The sequence below is a fragment of the Artemia franciscana genome, chromosome 20 (genome assembly GCF_032884065.1).
Source record: "Artemia franciscana chromosome 20, ASM3288406v1, whole genome shotgun sequence".
Taxonomy (NCBI): domain Eukaryota; kingdom Metazoa; phylum Arthropoda; class Branchiopoda; order Anostraca; family Artemiidae; genus Artemia; species Artemia franciscana.
Window position 1 is genome coordinate 19384979 of NC_088882.1, and position 17338 is coordinate 19402316.

The 17338-nt window shown below is 34.3% G+C and overlaps 1 protein-coding gene across 1 annotated transcript; it reads left to right on the forward strand.

The window, feature by feature from the left end:
- Positions 1 to 2252: 2252 nt before the first annotated feature.
- LOC136039857 (uncharacterized) lies at positions 2253 to 17103 on the forward strand. The gene is made up of 4 exons (XM_065723795.1): positions 2253 to 2442; positions 6940 to 7404; positions 9313 to 9495; positions 13078 to 17103. The coding sequence occupies exons 1-4, from the start codon at positions 2355 to 2357 to the stop codon at positions 13494 to 13496; spliced, it is 1155 nt and encodes a 384-aa protein (XP_065579867.1). The 5' UTR covers positions 2253 to 2354; the 3' UTR covers positions 13497 to 17103.
- Positions 17104 to 17338: the final 235 nt, after the last annotated feature.

Genomic DNA, 17338 nt, shown 5'->3' on the forward strand with positions numbered 1-17338 from the left:
ATCGAGCTGAAATTTCGCGGATAAGCTCCTGGGCCGTAGGGGACCTTAACTTGTGAATTTCAGCCTGATCGGACAACGTTAAAAGGGGTGGGGGGGGGGGGGGGGGGGTTGGAGGGTCGAAACTTTCGGGGGGTTAAGATTTTCCTACGAAACTTTCCAGGAAAATTACTCGGAGAATTCCGCATCGAATGAGTCTTCGTACACCCAGATCCGATGTCGGATGTGACCTGTAGGCGTCTAGGAAAAAAAAGTAAATGAATTTTAAGTGGCTATGCGTGGTTTCTGGAAAACAGGGAAGGAGTTATCGGATCAAGCTGAAATTTCGCGGATAAGCTCCTGGGCCCTAGGGGACCTTAACTTGTGAATTTCAGCCCGATCGGACAACGTTAAAGGGGGGCTTGGGTTGACAGGTCGAAACTTTCGGCCAGGTTTTCCCCATGAAGAAAAAGTTGGAGGGGGATGAAATTTTGCAGGTTTCTTAGTTGGAGCTCGGGCTACGAAATGCATCCCTCCCCATCCGTCTGCGACCACTGGAACCGAAGATCGCTTAACATTGTCGTGTGTCGCCTCTTTATAGAGGCACGAGTGTGCCTCCTTGATCTCAATGTATGGTTCATCAGAATGATTAACTAAACTTATCCTTTACATAATTCAAATGAGCCATTTAACAGCTCTCTATGATTTTACAGTGCTCCACTAGCTGCAAAGAAAACAGATGGAAAAATGCCTTTGATGCAGAATATCGTGCTTGGAGCCGTGTTTCTTGTTTTTCAAGCGAATGAATTTCCCTCTTTATTCAAGCCAAAGGAAATCAGTTAGTTTACTATTTAGGACTATTGAACAAAGTAGTTCTAATATTGTCCTTCTTTTTTTGATGTGAGTAGGAGCTATGAGCTATGGGATTTCTTACTTTGGGACGTGATCGTCTCTTACTAGGCTGCAAGCTACCACCGTAACCCGGATACAAGCTACCACCGCATCCAAGATGCTCAGAAGAAAAAGACGAAGGTAAATTCTCTAGGACACTGATTTTGTTCAGCCCTTAAAGCCAGAATACTTTTACAATTGCTGTTATATAAAAATATGCAAATAGTTTTATTTTTTTAAATCTAGTTATGTGATGCCATTTGAAAGAAAAATCTTAATTCTTCTGTCTCAATTGATCTTTGTGACATCATTTTTCAAAATAATCGATTTTAATTACAAAGTGTTTTGAACCCCATCAATTTCCTTTGAAATGAGCTATCAAACAGCTCTCTACGATGCTCCAGTGCCAAGTGGAAAAAAAGAAGAAAAACCGTATATGATGAATATCGTGGTTGTAGGCTCTTTCTTGATTTTCAAGGTAATATAGTTCTCTCGTGTTTCAAGCCAAAGGATGTTGATTTTTCAATATAAGGGTTTTGGACAAGGTGGTTCTGATAATTTACTTGTTTTTGTTTTTTTGATCTGATTTTAGTTTTAGGAGTTATGGACTGTTTCATTTTTTACTATTTGACGTGATATCTCTTACTAGGTTGTTAGCTATCACCTTAATCCAGATAATTCTCAAAAGACATTTGTATTATATTAGCTTTTAGTCACTAGATGCCGTGTTTTATTTTTACTAAGTTTCAGTTATATCCGATGATCTGATGAATCCAATGATTCCTGTTGTTATAAGAACAAAAGCTACTACAGTGCTATAGAAAACTAGAGTTTTTGTAAAAAAGATTCTTTTTAGAAACTATTTTATTTTTCATTACAATTGACAATTCATTTAGCAATTTCGTTCAAAATTAGCCATCAAACAACTCTTTGTTTTGTTTCAGTGCCATGATTGCTGTGGGAAAAAAATTGCCATATATGACGAATATCATGGTTGCAGCCACTTTTCTTGATTTTCTAGCTAATATATTTCCCTTGTTGTTCAAGCCAAGTAATGGTTAATTCCCTATTAGGGGTTTCAGACAAGGTGGTCCTTATTGTGCACTTTTTTTTTTGTCTGATTCCTAGTTTTCGGACATATGGAGGATTTCATTTTTTATTATGGGGTGTGATCATATCTAACTAGGTTGCTAGATACCACTGCAAATCGCGTATTGCAGGCAAATACCAACCAATCTGCAAATTAAAGATCTTGTATTCTTATGTTGCTTAGGATTTATATTTATTGGCTAGTCTATTTTCAAGTATTTCTGCAAAACAAAATGTGAAAGCGCCGTTTAATACTTTCTATTTATTTGCGTTAATCTAAATTTGGGCGATAAAATTATTTGAAAACACTGACCAAAAGCGCACTGACTTCAACCAAACGCCATTTCTAGTTGATGAATAAACCTTGTTAAGAAGTAAGGAAATTCGAGCAGAGGATAATGAAAGTAGCTGCCCTTCAGCTAATATCAAATTTAGGGTTTTTTTCACCCTTTGAACTGCTTGACCCTCAAAGTTTCTTGAATCTTGGTAAGTACAATTATTTAGAACTTGAATTTTGTAGGTTAGGCTTTTAAGTTAACCTTGGTAAGCTATTGAATTGAAGTTGATTGCAAAAAATTTGGGTAAAATTCTACTTTAGCTACTTTTGGCTATCTTGAAAAGGGGTTAATGTTAAGAGAATAAAACTTTCAGGGATGGATCTAAAGGCTAAAATATGTCATGGGAAGGTATTCCAAAATACCTACCTCCACCCCCTCTAGAGGGTCCCGACCTTTGATGACCTTTAAAAATAAGTTTGTTATAAAAGCGAAACCTTGCAAAATAGATCTTCTGCTTGAATAAAGTACAACAAAGTTGTTTTTGGCTTCACAACTTTGCTCATTCCCAATTTTCAAGGTTTTAAAGATACACAAATACATTTCCAAAATTTTGATGAAAAAACATTGATATGGCTTAGAATTCTACTCAAATAACAGGAATTACATTTTCAGAACTAAAGGCAGAGAAAAAGCAACTGGTAACTGACAATTAAGGTAAAATGTTGTTTTGTCAAAATTAAATAGGTATAGACCTGTCATGTAGGCAAGTTTCAGGGCCCTCTAGAAGGAGAAGGAGTAGAGATGGGTACTTCAAAATACCTTGTGTGATATACTTTAGCCTGTAGACACACTCTGAAAGTTTCATTTCCCTAATCTAACCCCTTTCCAAGATAGCCAAAAGTTGCTAAAGTAGAATTTTACCAAAAATGAAAAAAAAACATTGATTTGGCTTAAAATTCTACTTAAACAACAGGAAATTCATTTCAGAACTAAAGCCAGAGAAAAGGAAAATAACAACTGAAAATTTAGGTTAAATGTTGTTTTGTCAAAATTTCAATAAGTACCCTATAGGCATGTCATGTAGGCAGATTTCCAGACCCTCTACAGGGCAAAGAAATAGAGTTAGGTACTTCATAATACCTTCCCAGGACATATTTTAGCCTATAGATCTATCCCTTAAAGTTTCATTTCCCTAACCTAACCCCTTTCCAAGATAGTCAAAAATAGCTAAAGCATAATTTTATCAAAAATAGGGTAAAATTTAAGTCTAGCCACTCTTTGCTCTCTTGGAAAAGGGTTATAGATCTTCTGCTTAAATAAAGCATGAGAAAACTGTTTCTTGTTGAATTCTTGTTGATAACAGGAATTGCATTTTTAGAACTAAAACCAGAGAATTAGCCTAGAAACTGAAAACTAAGGTTAAATAGGTATTATATTGCCAAAATTTCAATAGGTATAGACCTTTTGAGTAGGCAAGTTTTTAACACTTAGAAGTCAGGACAGACTTAACATAGAACCTTTGTAATATCTTCCTAGGGTATATTATTAGCCCTGGATTCATTACTGAAAGTTTTGTTTTTCCCAACCTAACCCCTTCCAAGATAGTAAAAAGCAGCTAAAGTAGAATTTTGCCATTAAGTTGCAGGAATGAATCCAGGGCAGAGATTATACCTTATGAAAGAAATCCTGAGATACCCTACTAAGGGGGGAGACAAGGGCAATAAAAAAAATTCAATGGTCTTCCAAGTTGTCTTGCAGGGACAATAGAGCTTGAGATAATTGATACTTGTGAATCAGCCAGCATATGTCAACCTTATCAATCTGGGTTTCTAACTTCCCAATTGTATTTGGATAACATAGACAACATTCCACTAGGCCTTTGTATTAGGAAGATAGTATTCTACCCTGCATCTTACTACAGTCAGGCAGCTCAATAAGATAGGGCATGGGAATTAGCTATCCCAAATCCCACTTGGCAAACTCAAATGTCAAAAACATTTCCCAAAACCCCCTTTATAATGTGTCTCTCCTCCCGCGACCCATCATTATCACACCCCTATCAATGAATCCAAGAATCCATACCCTAAACCAATTGGCTCTTAATGAAGAGAATAAAAAAATCTGCCAAAGAAAGAAAACAATCGGAAGATTAAGATCTAGCAAGCAAGTTTAATTATATGAAAATTTTCCTAAAAATGAGGATTGTCTTGTAATTTTATGACGAAATGATTTGCAAACTGATCGTGAGAGCAGTTTCATGTCTGAATTTCAAGCAGATAAAGAGCAAAATATTGGGTAAGGGGGCCATTGGACCAAGGGCGCCAATGTGACTGGAGTTGGGCACCAAATTAAAAAATTTATTTTGAAAAAGATTAAAAAATAAAGACAAAAGAACCAAATAAGGGCGCCAGAAATATCTTGGGGGAAGAGTCACCCTCCAACCCCATGGATCTGTTCCTGACCTAAATTGCTTTTAACTCTTTCATTCATCTAATTTCAACCCAATTAGCTATATAGTTAAAATAAATAGATACAGATTTATCACAGACAAGCCCTATTCAGCCATTTGCTATTTAATTAGTCACAAAACCAAAATGAAGAATTTTTTGAGGGGGGAGTGGACAGGGGCAGCTCAAAAAAATTAATCCTTAACATAAATCAATGTTGTAAGTTGCCTTGTCATATCCCCATCATTGAAGCCAAGACACCATACCCTCTTTCAACAGGCTCACAAGAAAGAGAATAAAACAAATTTGCCAAAATAAGAAAAAAACACATTCTGAAGGTGAAGATCTAGCAAGCAAAATTAATCATATGACTCATTTTTCATGAAAACGAGGTTTATCTTATAATTTTATGAAAAAATGAATTGTAAACTGATTGTGCAAGCAGTTTCATGTCTGAATCTCTAACAGATCAAGAGCAAAATCTTGGGTAAGGGGGCTGCTGAACCAAGGGCGCCAATGTGACTTGAGGTGGGCACACAAGAAAGAGAATAAAACAAATTTGCCAAAAAAAGAAAAAACACATTCTGAAGATGAAGATCTAGCAAGCAAAATTAATCATATGACTCCAATTAATCATATGCTGAACCAAGGGCGCCAATCTGACTTGAGGTGGGCACCAAATTAAAAAGTTTATTTTAAAAAAGATTAAAAAAAGAAAAAGAACGGGATAAGTGTGCCAGAAGTGTCTTAGGAGGAGAATTGCCCCCTCCAACCTCATGTCTCTGTTCCTGGCATAAATTGCTCTTAATTCTTTTATTCATCTAATTTTAACCAAATTAGCTATATGGTTAAAATAAATAGATAGATAAATTTATTCACACGAAAGCCCTATTGGGCCATTCGCTATTTAATTTGTCACACATCATTGTGAACTGACAAATATCTATATAACTCGTTTATGAAACGTCTTAAAAGATACCACTCTTATTTTCAACAGGTTTTTGTGAAATAGGGGAAAGTTCCATGTTTGTAGAAAAATCTTTGCAGCAATCAAAGATTTTTATTCAAATTTGGTAGATATATTCTGAACTGGCTGAAGATAAATAATTTTTGTTTGTTTTAAGTTTCAACTTTGCTCTTTACATTCATAGGAAAGCTTTGCTTTTTGTTGTTTTGTTATATGAGTGTCTTTCCGGAAGGCTGATGCTGTTTGTCATGCCCAAACATCCTACATTCTCTATCTGAAGTGGCTGTGGTGTTATTAGCTGTAAATAAATGGAGACTGGTTTTAGTGGGTCATACCCACTTTGTAGTCACTTTTACCAAGTGGGCTTCGATTGTAACTCTTCAGTAAATCTCTCTTATGTTTGGCCACTGAGTTCTAACACAGTGATGAAATTTTGTGATCATTAACACAGAGAAAATAGGCTCAGTATGTGCCTCAGTATGCTACAGGAGATTGGTAAAAGTTATTCAACCAAAGAAAATTAACAATCAAAAAGTTATATTAAGAATTCTAGAGTTTCAGTTACACTCTAGTCAAACGTTTAGCAAATCATGGTTGTACAGTGCCAACAGGACTTTGTGGGGGGGGGGGGTACGAGTTTGACAGTTTAAAAAATATAATGAATGAATCTCCACAACTAGAAGCAATAGAACAAAATGCGAAACCTGTAAATAGGTTTAAGGTGCAAAAAGGACATCTAAAATGTTTAATATATTCGAATTTTAATTATAAACCTCTTTTTTCGCATATTTTCATGCTTTGAGATTTTTTTTTAGGTGATAAACCTGGACTTATCAGGTATTTTTTAGGCGTCCAAAAATATTTACAATTTCAGCATGTATTGTCAATCTGAATTTTTTTTTCAGCACAATTGAAATTTTATGGTTCAGTCTTCATTGGACACTTTGGTGTAGTCAGGCACTAATTGCCTCCCTCTCTAATGGCTACATCTTCATGTATCAAATAAACTTTTGAAGGTGTACTAAATAAACCTTAAAAGTGTACCTGCATTCAGGAACTCCTAAAAAAAAATATCAAAATTTTGTCCAAACTCTATTTTGTTTTTGTTCAGTCTATTGCTGCTCCCTTGGGCTTCACTTGTGTTCACATATGTTTTCAGGCTATACTGAAAATTTCTTTTGGTACCTAAGTAAGTAAAGGCTTATTCAATATGACTTTCTACATGCACTAAATGTATTCGCTCTGGAAAAGTAATATTAGTAGCTTGTTAATTTTTTTTCATACTTTTCAGATGCTGAATTGTCATCTGACTATGATTCAGACTTGGATTGGCCAGATGTTTCATCCCCCGAAAGCACAACCTTCGAATCCCCTGTTCCTCAACTGCCAGACTTGGTTATGTCAGCACGACCTCAGAAAACTGGACAGAAATATGAGAAGAAAGTTGCTCCTAAACCAAAAATATTTCAAAAAGAAAAAGTAACCCCTTTAAAAGCAACACCAGAAAAAGGTTTCCTTCATAGAAAAAGTGTTGCAAAGTCTAGATCAGAGCCATCTATGAAACGAAAAGTAATGAGCACACCTGCAAATAAAAAGGTCGTTATGATAACGTCTCGTTCACGAAGGAAGATAGTTAGACCCAAGAGATTTCAAGAAGCATTTGATGAATTGGAACTTCTTGCAAAGAAATATAAAGCAGAGATACAGATGGATAGAAAGAAGAAGGAAGACTCAGACAGTGATGAAGTTCAGCTAGGTTAGTATTTTTGCATCATTTAGTTGTGGATTTCTTTTTATTGTTTTTCGTGTGACTTAATGATCATCCCTTTTCAGCCAATTCCCAATAAAAATTGCACCATTAAACCTTGACAGCATTATTCACATCTACAACTATGCATTCAAAGAAAATCTGCACCCTCTTAAGCTTTTTGTTCCATGTGTGTTTAAGTTTTTGCTGGCGTTTCACCTGCGTTTTTATTTCTTTAATTTGATGTCCACTACTACCAAAACCACGTAGATGCATATGAATGTCTTTTTGATAAAAAATCGAATTATTGATATTTTCAAAATTTTTGCTAAAAATGTTTATTTATACTTTTTTTGGTTTGTCTTTATGGTTATTCTTTTTCAGCCAATAAGACTAATGAAGAAAATAGGAATTGTACTTTCGGTTTTTTTTGAAGTTTTCTTGCTGACTATCACTCAAATGGATTGCCTTGAGGCTAGGAAATGAAAATTTTGTGCTTTGGCTTGAAAATTTTTCTTGGGCTGCTATCATGAAAGGAGAGCGCAACCTCGTTCAGTTTTTTTTCTTGTAATTTTGTTTATTCTGCAAAAAAAAAACTCATTCCAACTCGCTGTCATATGAGCATATTTTAGTTCAGAGAAGCATCAAATTTATTCCAGGGGAAAGCTAAGGGGAAAATTCTTAAAAAGAATATAAAGGGAAAATCATGCGAAATTTTGAACTCATTTGTAGAAATGATTAGCTTTTTTGTATGGAGAAGTGGGTATGGTATGGATGTGTCCAAATACTACGTTGGGAAGGAAGGATTGGATTGTTTCCATAAGGGAACCAGTTCCACCAGAAAGTTTGTTTTTCGGCAGAATGCTATAGGTTTTCTGTAAAAGTTCTGTGGGTAAAGGCGAATTTGGCTTTTCTGTTTTTTTTTTCTTTTGCTATTTCCATTGTATTTACTTGATCCTTTAAAATGGTAGAGATCATGTGTTTAGATGAATATCTTTTGTTGTAGCTGACTAAAAATGGAATGGATTGTAAAATTTGTATTTGTAATTTCAAAAAAAAACAACAAAAAAACTATAAAAATAAAGTTATTAAGTTTTGTAGCTTTTTGCTGATGCAAAATTTGTGTCACAGGAATGGCGTCACAGGAAAACAATTCGTTGTTATGGTGTTTCTGATTTCAAATATCTACATGTTGATTTTTTATGTCTGTTTTGGTTGTTTATGTATATTTGCTGATCATGTCCTATATATTTTTGTGGACGGCTGGTATTGAAAAATATGCAACTAGAATAGGAAATATTTAATGTCAAATGTGTTCTCCATACCCTAGATCAGGCGTTCCTAACATGTTCCCAGACTTATATCCCTCTTGCATCTTGTGAAACGATCTTGTATTTCTGTTCTATAGGTAGAACCTTTTTTGCTTAAACAGATGAAATAAGATGACATTAAGAAAGGAATTCTTTCCATCAGGTATCCCCCTCGGCCCGAGTGTAGTTATTTATGTTGTTGAAAGTGTTTACTTACAACCTGGAAAAAATAAATTATAAATGTTAACCTAATAAAGTTGAATATTTTTTGATCTACTTTCTATGATAACCACCTTTTTTTCTTTTTAGCTCGTTTTTTGAGGAGCTTTCAAGCCTGAATTTTTTTTATTCGGAGACTAAACTGTCCAGATAATTCTTAACTATGTAACAAAAAACAATGTTTTTAAAAAATTCATTAGAGGTAGAATTGGTTAACATTTGGAAGACAAAAATCACAGAACCAGTGATGAATAAATAGAGCTGATGATTACCATACCTTTTGTATTCATTCCATTAGTAACCAAATAAGTCATTATATGAAGAGCATTTTTATTACGGACTAGAAACAGGTAGTGAAATATGTTTGTAATATTTATCATGCTTTCAGATGAATCCTTAAAATGCGACAAGTGTGAAAGATACTTTCGAACTCAGAACCACTTGGAACGTCATTGGAACGAGATTTGCTCTCGTAGATGTATTGAATGTCAACTTACTTTGAAGGATGAAGAAGCTCTCAAAGTACATACTGAAAGTGAGCATCAACCGCTTTCGCTGATCAGAAAGTCATGTAAGTAAAGTTTGGTAACTTTTATAATGCATATTTTGAGCTGATTGTATTTTTAAGGGACCCACTATTTTGTGAGTGAATTATCCTTGAATTGAATGATACATAACAGGGAGTAAAAAAAAATATTAGATGGTTTTATTTTCTGATTATTGGGCCATAAGAACCATTTATGAACCGACTCTATACAAGGTCCCAACAGCAAACTGTTGGGACCTTGACAGTCCCAACAGTTTGCTGCTGCAAAATTGTAAATTGTAAAGTTTTCTCCTAAAATACAATGTTTTTCTTGTACTGACCACTTATTAATGTATTTTAGCAATGAGAAGTATGAGTAAATAACTCTGTTTAACTAGGATGACCATCACATTCTCAAAGTAAATGCATTATTCATACAGTCTATGTTTACCACAAAGAGCTTAAAAAGTTTTGATTGAATAGATTTTAACATAATAAGATTTTTTTGTGTTTAAATTGTTGATTAAAAATAAAAGATGTCGTTAGCATCGTATATTAGGGAGCACAGGAGCTACAGCAACTATGGTTTAAGAAATATTGCAATAACAGTAATGAAAGATACTGTTTTCAGATGACCATATCTAGTCTAGAATATGCAGAATTATTTTCTATATGGTGGGTGAAAAATGAAAGATATAGTTAGTATTGCACAGGAAACACAGAGGCTACAGTAGCTATGTTTTACGAAACGTAACTACGATAGTAATAAAATTGACCATGCTCAGATAACTGAATATGGTATGGAATATGCAGAAATTTTTTCTATATGGTTGATAAACTGACATTATGGGTTTTTTCGCAACCATCATTTTGGATTGAAGTATTAGTGATGAATTTACATTCTCAAAAATTTCACTTAGAAATAAGAATGAACTTCACTGTCTCTGTCTCTCGCTTTTATATGACAATTATGCCTTCCTCTTTTTTCTTTTTTAATCACGTACTTGTATGTATAAAAGAACAGAGACATTTGGTACATTAGCAAATGCTTTAGAAAGCAAAAAAAGTCCTAATTACGTTTTAGTTGGGGAGTGTTCTCTTTATTGTATACAAATCTATATATGTGTTGTTGTCAAGATTTATAATATCAATATGTCATTACTCCTTGGCGTTATCAGGATTGCAGGTATCCTTTATATCATGTATTACACTCATGATATAAACTAACAGGTAAAGGTTCTGCTTTTGGAAATTAAGGGCATATTGTGACATGTATGTCAGCTTTTTTACGGTCTATATTATCTGTGAGTTATCCTACTTTGCAGTGCAGGAACTATAAAATAGGAAAGCTTTCCGCTTTTTGCATGTTTCTGACATGTCAGCAAACAATTTAAAAAAAATTAAAAATAAATATCGAAAAAATAATTCGCATAATGAATAAAGCGGAATCTCAGCTGTCGAATGGTGGTAAAAATTATTGTCATGCTTTGCAATATACAAACCGTAAGACAGCAGAAAAATAATGTACTAAAAAATTGCAAAAGAAAGGTAATCACATAGTAGTGTAGGATAAACCTGTAAGTGATATGTCAGGTAATTCCTAGATGGCATGTTTAAATAGTTGATTACACCTGTGCTCTCTACAAAATATCCACGTTTGTTTTGTACTTTTACCGTGCGCACATGACTTTTAAGATAATGTGACATGTCATCCTAAAGACGTATCAACCATGGTAACCAGTTTGTGGAGGAAAAAGGGCTGTTTGTTGGATTAGCTTTGTTACTTGGAAAGGTCCTTAACTTATCTTTAAAGCAAGTCAAATATAGGCATTTGACCTATCGTGGGCATTTTTCTGCACGTATTCAATGAGCCTTTCTTTACCATTATTTTTTTTTTTTTTTTTATATTATAGAAAGATGTAATTTTTGAAAGATTATAGTTTTGCCATGAAAAGAGTCATTTCTAGACTAGTCGCTAACTCCTGTTGAATGTTCAACACTGAGCCATAGTTTAATTCCTATCTGTTTTACTCTAATTCGGATGCTCTCTAACCTATCTGGCCAACTAGTCCCTTTTTCATAAAAAAATATCACTCAGTACCAAGACCCCCCCACCACCACCACAGCTCCTAGAAAATATTTATCTTTAGTTTTAGTGGCTTTAAAAAAGATATATTTATTAATGTTTTTTTTCGTTTTCGTAAAGAAAAAGCGTAAATTAGAAACGTCAGTGATGTAAATTATGACACTATTTACTGAACTTAGAATAGAAAGGTAGTGCAGCAAAAATTTAAACATTGAGAGGAACCTGTTTTGTCGCTACTAATTTAGCAACCCTTGACTGTATTTAGTTATTAGTAATATCAAACCAATGCGATTATTATTTGCATTGTTTTTTTAATTATTGTTAGTAAATTCATCGAGACATAGAAATCAGGTTTAAGTATGTTTAATCAACAATGTATATACAATACCAAAAACTCAAAACTACGCATTCCTCCCTGTCTCCTCAGGTGGAATCCATTACCTGAAAACAGGGCTAGAGCAAAGAAAATTAGAAATAATTCGAATTACAACAGCATTAAAGCATAATAGCTTATAAACAGGTCGTTTTTGTTTCTTTTTTTTGTGCAACCATGGCTAACAGCCCATAGTTTAATCAACGATGTTTATACGGCACCAAAAACTCGAAATTACGCATTCCTCCCTGCCCCCTCCAGTGGAATCCATGACCTGAAAACAGGGATAGAGCAAAGAAAATTAGAAATAATTCAAATTACAACAACATTAAGGCATAATAGTTTATAAACAGGTCGTTTTTTTTCTATTTTATTGTGCAACCATGGCTAACAGCCCATAGTCTAATCAACGATGTATATATGACACCGAAAACTCGAAATTATATATTCCTTCCTGCCCCCTCCAGTGGAATCAATGACCTGAAAACAGGGATAGAGCAAAGAAAATTAGAAATAATTCAAATTACAACAACATTAAGGCATAATAGCTTATAAATAGGTCGTTTTTTCTATTTTGTTGTGCAACCATGGTTAATAGCCCATAGTTTATTCAACGATGTATATAAGACAACAAAAACTCGAAATTACGCATTCCTCCCTGCCCCCTCTAGTGGAATCCATGACCTGAAAATAGGGATAAGGCAAACAAAATTATAAATAATTCAAGTTACAACAACATTAAAGCATAATAGCTTATAAATAGGTCCTTTTTTCTATTTTATTGTGCAACCATGGCTAACAGCCTATAGTTTTTGTATTTAGTTTGAAGCCAGGGATTGAGCTTGGGTTTGCATTTACTTCAAGTGCAACCTCAGACAGTAACAAAGTAACAAGAATGTAAATGTATGGAGACAACAAAAAATAAAATACTAGGGAAGATCATGTCATATTTTTTTGTTTTTGTCAAAGTAGTCTTGCTAATTTTTGGACTTCCGAATGAAAATTTTTACTTTTCTTTTTGGGTTTTAACGCTAGACGTTTCAGTGCAAGCTAGAAATTAAACAAAACTTCCAATGGTGCTGTGGCCGAAAGATATCGTCTTGAAAAGTTGGCTTTAATAAATTGGTTTCTGCTTTGAAAACTTATTAATTTAATATTGATTTTACAGTGGTGAACCAAAAGAAGAAGGAAGCCAAAAGCACAAAACCAAGAGGACCGTCAAGACCTCACAAATCCACTGAATCTGACGAAGAAGATAAACCTTTAGCCAAATTACAGAAACTAAGGGGACCGACTAAGAAGCAACGGAAAATCGATCCAAACGCACCACGTCGTTGCTGTCTTATTAACTGCCCAAATATTCCAGGAAATGCCAAGTATTTGTGTACTTTTCCAAAAGAACCGGAATTAGCGGAAAAATGGGAGGCTAAAGTTGCCAGGGCGAATAATAAGCGCCTTACACCCTCGGATGCTTATGTATGTTCCAAGCATTTCAGGGAAGAGTTATACATGGGAGGTGGGTTATTGAAGCCGAATAGTGTGCCTTCCTTATTTTGCAATCCAAAAAAGAGAAAGTCTGCCCCTTAATTTGCTGTCTTCTTACTGGTAAGTTTATTGATATGAGAATGATGTACTTTCTAATCGGCCGTCCAAAATCAAAACTCATTAAGTCGGTTTCTTTCTAAGGTTTTAACTGGGATAGATCAACTCAGGGGAAGGTCTTATTTAACCATTAAATAAATGGAAAATATTAAATGTATGTGATTTTTACGTGTGAGGGCGAGGGGGTAAACCTGGAACCTCCCCCCCAAATATAGCCTTGACAGTAAGTACAAAGAGTATGTATAAAGTGACTGTAAATTAAAGCTCCTAGATCTATAATAAATAACTAGTACACCTTTCCTTTGGAATTTTGACTAGTCAAAAAGGGATAGCTAGCTCCATTTAAGGGACACCTAACAATTTTACTTTGATTTTGGACAGCCCTAGTGTAAATCTTTGTATTTGAAGTTTAACTTTTGATTGTCTTATATTTGGAACTGGATAATACATGATGTTTTTCTTCAAGTTCTATGTAATTTATAGTTCCAGTTTATTTTCCAATTTTAATTGTTTTAGCTATTCAGTCTAATTGGTCCAAACTTCTTTTTAGCCCTAAAAAAATTAGCAAAGTGGGTATATTTTTTTTTCATTATCTTATTTAAAAATTGCAAAACTTGGGAAGGAATAAAAATAAGAAAAGGCTGTGTCGTAATTGGTTTGGCTAAATAAGCATATTCGTATCCAAGTATAGGCTTTATAAGATCTGTGCTAAATACCTAATAAAAAATGGAGACCCGATAGCGAGTTTTTTTTGGCAGTTACTGTCGCGGAACTTTAAAAAGTCACACAAGATGGGTACTACGCCTCTTCGACGGGATAGATTTAAAATTTGGGGAATAGCGCTTGTAATTTCAATTTTAGCCCCCAGCAGGCTTTATTTATTTAGATCTGTAGATGAAAACAATTCATATTCTATATTTTAAGACATTCAAAATTAAGGAGCAATTTTGACTAATCGAAATCCCCTTAAAGAAGTTGGTGTAATATTGAAATGCTTCTACCTTTTGACTGGATGATTTTCTAAAATAGTCTTTAGGACAAAACATGCCCAATTTCTGTTATAAAATCCAAGCACATAAATATAGTTAGACGTTACCATTTCAAATTCTGACTCTGAGTCCTGTCGCACCTAGGTAAAGGAAGTTTCAGCCCCCTTCCCAAATCTATTCTGTTGACGTCCCCTCTCCCTCATGTAAAATGAGCGCCCGTAAAGAAAATTCATATCCGTTGCTTTTTTTCTTTTTTTTTGACGTTTAGCACCTGTTTAGGGCATTTGCTTAAAAATTACTGAGAATATACCAGAAAAACTATACGCTGACTTAAACCATGTCCTTGCGAGCTAAGGCTTTAGTATGCTGCCGTATGTTTTTTTTTTATATATTAGGTTCACCATGGTACTACTACTACTTCAGACTCTTAAAGCTTAAATGATCAACGACTTTCAGAAGATCAACACTGCTTGTTTGGCTGACTCAAAATTCCGTGTCTGACATCTGCTCTAATTAACAACAATTGTACGTGTCTGACATCTACTCTAATTAATAACAATTGTACGTGTCTGACATCTACTCTAATTAATAACAATTGTACGTGTCTGACATCTACTCTAATTAATAACAATTGTACGTGTCTGACATCTACTCTAATTAATAACAATTGTACGTGTCTGACATCTACTCTAATTAATAACAATTGTACGTGTCTGACATCTACTCTAATTAATAACAATTGTACGTGTCTTTGGCGATTTTTTGGTTAGTTAGGAATGTGTGCTATAAATTTAAGTTTTTAGGATGGAATTGCAGCCTACCAAAAAGAATTTCTTTAATTCCTTCCTGTTATCCTGCAGGGTTCTGCCAAGTCACAGCTACCCTAACATCTGGGCATAGCGTTTGAGGTTTGTAAGTTCAAGTTCCTCTTATTACCAATATATTTCCATTTATAAACAAAGCGACGTTTCGGAATTAGAATAAGAAGGCTATGTAGAAATTGTGCCAACGATACTGATTGCTGTGCTTCTGTTTTCTTTTTTCCAGAAAGCTGTGCAAAGATAGAATGAATCCACTGTTGTTACACTTACACTATGCTTCCCCCCTCCTCCCCAGAAAAAACTACCGAATTCAGTCTTAAGCTACTGTATGAAGCATATAAGCACCATAAGCGTAGAGTGGCCTTTAAACAAACTAACTTCGAAAACAAAACTGAACAACTGTAAAAAATAACAATGGGGATAGTGTTAAGTTTATTGATTTGAAAATTTTTGTTTTGAACCATATTTATGGCAAAAATGCTCAGAAATGTTTTTAGTGTTATTAGAAGAATATCTCATCTTTACAATGGATAAATTTTAGCTCCTTAATTTAACAGATTAATCCCAAAATAAAAGAAAAAAGTATATACAATATGTGCCGCAATAATATATAGGTAACACAGTGCAATAGGCTAACAGAATAATAGGATGTTGAAACATCCGGATTTTTAGCTTCGATCCGAATTTTTCGCGCCTTGGTAGTTTTGTTGTTTTACTTAACGTTTAAAGGAACTGTGTGACTGAGCTGTAAAAGAAATTTGAATATTAAGCACTTCACCATTAAATTGCCTCCACCATTGAATAGTGATCTGAAGCTTCAAAAACAAAGCATAAAACTCGAGTTAATCATGTGGAAAATATAGGAATTGCAGATAAAAAATTATAAAGCCCTCCTCCACTAGTGATATCGTGACTTATTTACCGATATGCAAAATTTTTGCTGGGACTTCCACTCAGGATATCTAACATGGAGATCTCATCGATGTACAGAATATTCAATCCATTAACTAAAGCGCAAAGAGATAACACAAAGAGAAATGACAGAATAGATGGAAAATATAAAGTTTGTATCGTATATTGGCACGTTAGGGGGGGGGGGGAGATAGATGCAGACTCGCTATACTTTAAACAATAAAAGAAAGCCAAGGCCTGCGAATACGAGAAAAAAATTACGATGTGGAATTTTCGAAGCGGTGTATGTCCCTGACAGTCATTGCTTAAATCCATTTATCCAATGTCCTATCCAAAACTCGAGTTAATCATGTGGAAAATATAGGAATTGCAGAAAAAATTATAAACCCCTGCCCCGCTAGTGATATTGTGACTTATTGATGCACATTGTACTTTTACAATAATGGAAATCTGTTCTGAAAGTGTGACTCAATATCCTAATAACCTGCAAACTAAAAAACATGCATGTGCGCTGTACGGTTGTCGCTGTAAAAAAAAATAAAATCATATGGGTTATTTTGCTTTTAATGCTTTGTGTAAATCCAGTTTTCGATGTAAATCTAGTTGAATCGAAAGAGAAGTGTGAGGTGTCTTGTTGGTCACCATCTCCTTATCAAATTTGGCCATGTTTCTAAGCTGATATATCTTTTGTTTTTTTTCCTACAAGTATATTATTCATTCTTCGTTGAAAATTTCTGGACACGTAAAGTAATGAGGCTGCAGAGGTCTTTAAAGTTATTTTTGTTGGAATATTAGTAGCTGTAACTGTGAGCAATCTGTATATGTATATCTGAATAGTTTGATTTCAGAATAAATTTTTATACATCGCCATACGTTGTATAGTTTTTGTATGTTATTTTTTATTATAAAAACGTTTGTATGTAGGAGGTTATCTCGAGTGTCTTTGAGCACTTTCTAAAAGATCTTCGGTTTTCTTAATGGAGAATAGCTTGGCTTCATTTATTGCCTCTTTGTAGTTGTTCTGCTGTGGAAATAGTATGTAAGCTACAAAATATAAATTTGCTTGAAAGAATTTTTAGTATGAGACATTTAGTGACAAAGGAAA

Coding starts and splice junctions, on each gene's coding strand:
- LOC136039857 (XM_065723795.1), top strand. CDS start 2,355: ATGAAAGTAGCTGCCCTTCAGCTAATATCAAATTTAGGGTTTTTTTCA. Junction 2,443..6,939: donor TCAAAGTTTCTTGAATCTTG/GTAAGTACAATT, acceptor CATACTTTTCAG/ATGCTGAATTGTCATCTGAC. Junction 7,405..9,312: donor CAGTGATGAAGTTCAGCTAG/GTTAGTATTTTT, acceptor TCATGCTTTCAG/ATGAATCCTTAAAATGCGAC.